The sequence below is a fragment of the Rosa chinensis genome, chromosome 7 (assembly GCF_002994745.2).
Source record: "Rosa chinensis cultivar Old Blush chromosome 7, RchiOBHm-V2, whole genome shotgun sequence".
Lineage (NCBI taxonomy): Eukaryota > Viridiplantae > Streptophyta > Magnoliopsida > Rosales > Rosaceae > Rosa > Rosa chinensis.
The window spans coordinates 7,245,467-7,251,863 of NC_037094.1; the positions used below are offsets into that span (position 1 = coordinate 7,245,467).

The following is a 6,397-nucleotide window of genomic DNA, read 5'->3' on the forward strand; positions in this document are numbered from 1 at the left end:
ATTCTCTAGCTAAATATAGCTAGCCAATTTAGCTAAAGTTAAATATAGCTAAGCTATAGCTAGTCTGTTGGAGTTGAATTTTGCTTCAAAAATAGTTAAATATAGCTAAAAATTAAATTTAGCTACTCTGTTGGAGATGCTCTTACTACATTATATATATATATAGCTCGATATGATGATCAATCATTTCACCGAATAAAACGATATGTATGCTTTTCAAAACAGTAGAAACAACAAAAGGGTTAGAGCATAATTAATTAATTAACCCAAAGAAATAATTACAAACTAGAAAATAAGAGCTAGCATGCATGAGACAGGTTGACAGCTCCCAAAATTGGACAACAAATACTTGCATAATAGACATAATATTTATTTTTAATCAAGAAAAACTAGGGTTGACAATGGCACACTATATCCCTAGTTCCCTACCTAATTTATTCTTTTGCGATGGATACAGGTATCTTCTGTAAACAGTAAACATATTATATACTTCTATTATAGTACGTGTATATATATGTCGTTAAGTCGTTTCGATGAAGCTTAATTAGGTTTTGCTTCCCTTATACCGACAGGTGGCATAATGGGTCTGATGATGACGGCGACGGCGACGATTTTGTGAAGCTCCACAGATCGTTCTCACTGTTAAAGACTTCGGATTGATTCTGCGATATTCTACCTTGACGTAGGTATGGATAAGACAACTGTAAGTCCTCATCATTAGAAGGAGGAGAAGAACAAAAGGCCATGTTAGGGTCACCGAAGCAGGACAAGTGCTTTGAGGTCTCGTCTTCATGGCCATTGAGCTGAGAGGCAACGAGCCGATCGAGGGTAGCCCAGTCATTTACAATCCTTGTTTTGGGGTCATCATGATCTGGATGATCAACCGGGTCGTTGGGTTGGTTTGTTGGAGAAGGTTGTTGTTGCTGTTGTTGTTGATGATGATCAGTTTCTATCAGCATATCATCAATGGTCTGATCATGATAACAAGCTTTGAAGCTACGGTCGTGATCGAACTGAACTGGAAGTGAGGGAAGAGAAGTTTGGCTCTCGAGCCGTGGAAGATGCATGAACCTTTCATGGAGTGAGTCATGGTTCTCGATCTTGCAAGTAGTCCTTCCCATGTACAAGAGAATCTGATCGAGAACGCCGTCGTTTCTTGAACCCGGTAGCATTTGGTTATTTGGCGAGTCCATTGAGAAGGAGGCTTTAGGGCTCTCCAAGGCTTTCTGGTAGTTCTTCTTCTTAAATACCCTGCAAACCACCCACCCGTCTTCGGCCATTGACTCCCCAATTGAACTAGAAACCTGCAACAAAGAAAAGTGCATTATTCCAACTGTTTGACAATTCGCCACTGATAAATATTTGATGGCGTATATGTATATATAGCTGGCCGGCTTACTGTGGTTTCAACACTGCTGCTGCTTTCATCAAGTCTGTATTCATGCATGATCCAATCTGACTTTTGTCCGTGGGGAGCTCGTCCCTTGTAAAACACAAGCGTCTTTCTCAATCCGATTCTTCGAATGCCACTGTAGATGATCTTGTCACGGCCGGTGGCCTTCCAAAATCCGGCAGCAGTTGCTCGATTTGTTCGAGTACCTGTTGGGTATTTCTTGTCCTTGTGGCTGAAGAAGTACCAATCGTTCTGCGGGGTGGAACCTATCTTGCACTTCTCTACACATTGAAACCACAAACAAATGAGTGATTTCATTATTTGTGAATAAGAAATATTCTCTTATTCAATAGTCTGACATGTTACATTATTTGAAGCACAGTTTAAGCTAAATATCAAGGACAATAGAGAGCTATAAGTACCTTGAATGTCCCATGGCTCGAGCTTGTTAAGATCAACCTCTCGAATGACGTCAAGATCAATCCTCTCATAGGCAACTTTCTTCCTGAGATAGTAGTGAAGAAGCTCCTCTTCTGTTGGATGGAACCGAAAGCCTGGAGGGACCTGAGACTGACCATTTATAGATAGATTCATGTGATCCTCTGCAGACATTTGCAGCTAGCAGGTAGCTTAGCCAACAGGAACCCAGAAAATAAAAACCAAACTAATGTGCAGAGAGAGAGAGAGAGAGAGAGAGAGAGAGATAGATAGATAGAAAGAAAGAGAAATGGAGCAGTGAATTGGAAGGACAATAAGCGCAGTCATGATAATTTATAATGGGAGTAGGATGGCAAGGGTCCAAAAATGCATGAAAAGCTTTAGGTATCATGGCTATTAGTGTACTTAGTATGGGGTCCAAACCCTTGAAGAAGAGCCAACCACCCAAACCAGAGAAACGGGAGAGAGCGAGCGAGAGAGAGAGAGAGAGAGAGAGAGAGAGAGAGAGAGAGAGAGATGGCAAATTAAGAAGGGTTGTGGACCACCACTGGTATTATAGGTAGTGAAAGTGGGACCGAAGCAAAATGCGTTAGAGAGGCAACAAAACAAGTATTATTATAAAGTCAGTGGTGTGCGGGGGGGACGCCCACATCTCAACTGTGACACTCGACCTTAATATCTAGTGGAAAAGCACCTCTAGCTAATTCTCTCTCTCTCTCTCTCCCCCTTCCCTCCCCGGCGATGAGCGAGAACGAGAATTGAACATCATGCATTCGTTTTACTTATGCAACCACCTCAACGACAAGAAGCCGAAGAGAGGGACAGAGATGATGGGGTCGGAGCCACTGAGCTTTCGTGTGGACCCTCAGCAGAAAAAGAAAGACATCATGGCCCCTTCCCCCTGCCTGTGCTGATTCAGTTCTGGAGGTTAGAATTAGAATCCCACAAGCATAGACGCCGGCCAGCTTCTTTTGGTTTCGGAAAACGATGAGAGGAGGAAATACCTTCTTTTAATTATTAAGTTCGATCCTTTTGTCCTAGCTAGTTTTTTTTAGGCTATTCAATCTCAAGACATTTTACGTACCCTTGTCTTTTTACTCACATTTTACTTTGTTCCTCATTTAACACAGGCCATTTCATATGTTCGAACGAAGGTATTGCCTCCATTGAAATCTTTTTTAATATACCAGTGTCCACAAGCATAGCGCAAGGCCGTTTGTAACTCTATATTACCCATTAGATTACCCTTGTTGATCGGTTTTGTGTTAGATACGCACTCTAAATTCTACATGGTCCTAGAGTAGGCTATGTCGATTCACATTCCCTTTGCGATAGTCATTAGCATTGCTAGCACGTATTAATACCTTAATCTTTTTTTGCGATAGTCATTGGGTTTTCGTACTTTCTCACTCATTACTAATTGGTTTTGTTTATATAGACTAACTTTTAGTAAACCGGTTAATCCACACGTTTGATCCAGTGATGATACGTGTTCCACGTCGCCTAGCTACCTTCTCGCAGGTGTACTACGTCTTATGTGAATCTCCTAGCTACTCCTCTCGATCAAATTATTAACGTACAATAGTTATACCGGAGTCTCCAAGTCAGAGGCTCCACATATAATCATGCATTGACAAATTCACATTGTGCGGTACAAATTAAAGAAAGAGAGAGAGATCTATGAGTAAATGGTCCTAAAGAACAAGGTACCGGATATACATCTTCTTTATATAAAAGTGCAAATTGATGACTCACTGCCATTAATTACTACACATCCCCTATCAGGAAAGCTGGAGTCTATCACCTAAAATGCCCCCATCTGCCCTGTCCTTCCCTATTATTGATTATAGCTGCATGCATGGGGTAGCTTACAGGTAATTACACCAATATATAGTGGTACGTGGGATCGATGCGGTGATATTAACGACTTGGACAATTTTCCAGGGTTTTGATATATCGGTTATTAGGTTAATTAATCACTATTTCTAATTCATATGTTCATCAATAATAAAATAAAACAAGAGTATGCTTCATTCCAAAAACAGAACGTAACAGGTGCATGGGTCGTGGATATTTAACCATACTTATAGCCGTTGTCTCAAATTGAAAGCCTGCCCTAGCTAATGTCAAAGGCCTGCGTGTGAATTATACATATGTATTCACTCAACAATAAATTGGAGAAAACCAAAGATCCCAGGGTTGAATTGACCCTCGTGTAGCTCCTTTGTTTGTGACTTTTATTTAGCGCTATAAAGATCTGTATTTAGCGCTAGAGTTAACGTTTTACCTTGACACTTTAGACGAAAATATACCCTTCCTCCTCCCCTTGGCCTCCTTCTTCCAAAAGAAGAGAAGAAAAATAAAACTGCAAGAACTATTTAGACAAGTATTTAAGCTCGTAGCTAGCTAGCTAGCTAAACTCAATCAAATTAATTAATTTTTAGAGAAACAAGATTTTAATGGTACAATTTTTCCAATTTACATGAAGCAGGTTTAACATGAAGAAGATTCGGCTGAGTATGTTATATACCAGAAGGCTCGATATCCTTAAAATAAATCAGATCCAAGTTAAAATGAAACGGATTAACACTTTTTCCTTTTTTCTCAAGTCATAAATTCTGATCATCCCTCTATACCAAACGCCCACTCCCCGGCCCCTTCCCCAAAGATATGATGTCAGTCTTGGTGTCACAAATTCAGTCTATTGCATTACATTTTTGCATGATTGGATTTAGAAAATAAAAATAAAAAAGGTTTATAAAGAAAGATGTTAGCTTTTCAAAAAAATAAATAAATAAATAAAGATGTTAGTACAAAAAAATTACAACTAGATCACGATATGTTTGTGCTTACTACAAAGTGTCTGAGCTTTTCCACATTTAACTACTTAAGTCACTAAAAGTAACAAATTAGCAATATTGTCCATGCCATCTTAGTGTTGACGATGGCCACTTGTTGAAGGTTTTAGTGCACTACTCGATCTCTCAAGTCTTTCTCACTCTCGAACACACCCACATACATAACGGTAGCACTATCGATCTTGAAAATATATAACAAAGAGATTTTCTGTTATGAATGAGAGGCTTGATGTCTTCTTAGCTATAATCACGAGCGTTATCGCCCCCAAATTCTATGCATAATCATGATCTTTTGGGAGACTAATAGACTGGGCAACCACCCCTCACTAACCTGCACTGGGACATCTCATCTTACTCCTCCATGACTTCATATCTTACGTTGGTTTAATTACCATTATGCTCTAAAAGTCCATTTAACCTTTGGGAGTCGACGGTGGTTAATCATCAAGGTGACGTGTATTGTGACAATTCATGAACAGAGATTAAAGTAGCTTAGCCCTAATTAATTAAAAAGAATGTCATGAAAAGATGGGAGGATGTGGATTGATTTGCTAGTGTGCTCGTCGTGACGCAATATGTGTGTATGGCAAGACGTATATATTCTCTTTGATAGTTTGATATATAGTACCTACGTGCATGCCTTAGAGGTTGGCAAATCTCTGTTGACAAAGGAGAAATTTGGACCACGACATTTTATACCATATCATTGATTCGTCTAAACGTTGTTGTTTAAATAATATTGACATTAATATGTATTTTTGAAAGATAAGAAAAAAATAAAAATACACGGTGCATTTTTTGAACAATTATAAATATGAATCCGTGTATTGTCGCATGGCTAAAATTTAGTTGTGAACCATAAGGCGGGTAGCATTATTTGATCAAGAGCCGGGGCACAAGGGTTTTAATATTATCCTAGTACGAAGAATCCCGGAGGTTACTGCAATGAGCTGAAATCGATCACACACACCCATTTTGGGTTACGTCCAGAATACTAGCCTTTTTTTTTTAATAGTAAAATGATGTCAGCCCTTTATTGAAATTGAAAGATTATAACGATACCATGTCAAAAAGCATAAAAAAGAAAATAAACAATGCGAAAGGTAAAGATGCAAAAATTACATCTGAAATACAAAGAATTAAAAATGCAAGAGCAGCAGCGACGAAGCGCAACGCTGATTTTACACTACGGACTGCAGCCGTGTAGTGAATTGAGTAGTCGGTGGTTTGACTACCCATCGAACTCCAACGCACAATTTGACAAAAATTAACTTGGCGCCGGAATGAAGGCACTCGCCCACCTAAAGATCGAAGACAGCCAAGGGTGTCAGAACATGGCCATGTTGGCAGACGATATTTCACGAACAAATACCATAGAATTTGGTGCTGGATCCAATACCACGAAAGCACAGGACCCCCAATCCATATTTGCGAATCATCATAAGCCCACCAAAGATAGTGAGCCGCAGCCCAAACCCAACTTCCACCTGGATCCCAGATCCGGCTCCATTTGCCAAGCCCACCCGGATCCTAGATCCGGAACCCGCTAGCAACGAACAGGGTACCAACGCCGTCCCACTCGGCCCCATGACTTTCAGTAAAAGAAACTGCCCTACTGATATAGCCATCGCCAACCTCCAAATCGCCGCCGTTGTAGCCCTAAAAAGTCGTGTCCCAAACGCGGATCCGTTTGCACAGTCAGCGCCGA

The 6,397-nt window shown here is 40.1% G+C and overlaps 1 protein-coding gene across 1 annotated transcript; it reads right to left on the reverse strand.

The window, feature by feature from the left end:
- Positions 1-334: 334 nt before the first annotated feature.
- On the reverse strand, positions 335-2,261 carry LOC112179825 (NAC domain-containing protein 43). Its single transcript, XM_024318306.2, has 3 exons — positions 1,816-2,261; positions 1,400-1,674; positions 335-1,304 (listed from the first exon to the last, which is right to left on the reverse strand). The coding sequence occupies exons 1-3, from the start codon at positions 2,003-2,005 to the stop codon at positions 561-563; spliced, it is 1,209 nt and encodes a 402-aa protein (XP_024174074.1). The 5' UTR covers positions 2,006-2,261; the 3' UTR covers positions 335-560.
- Between the last annotated feature and the right edge of the window lie 4,136 nt (positions 2,262-6,397).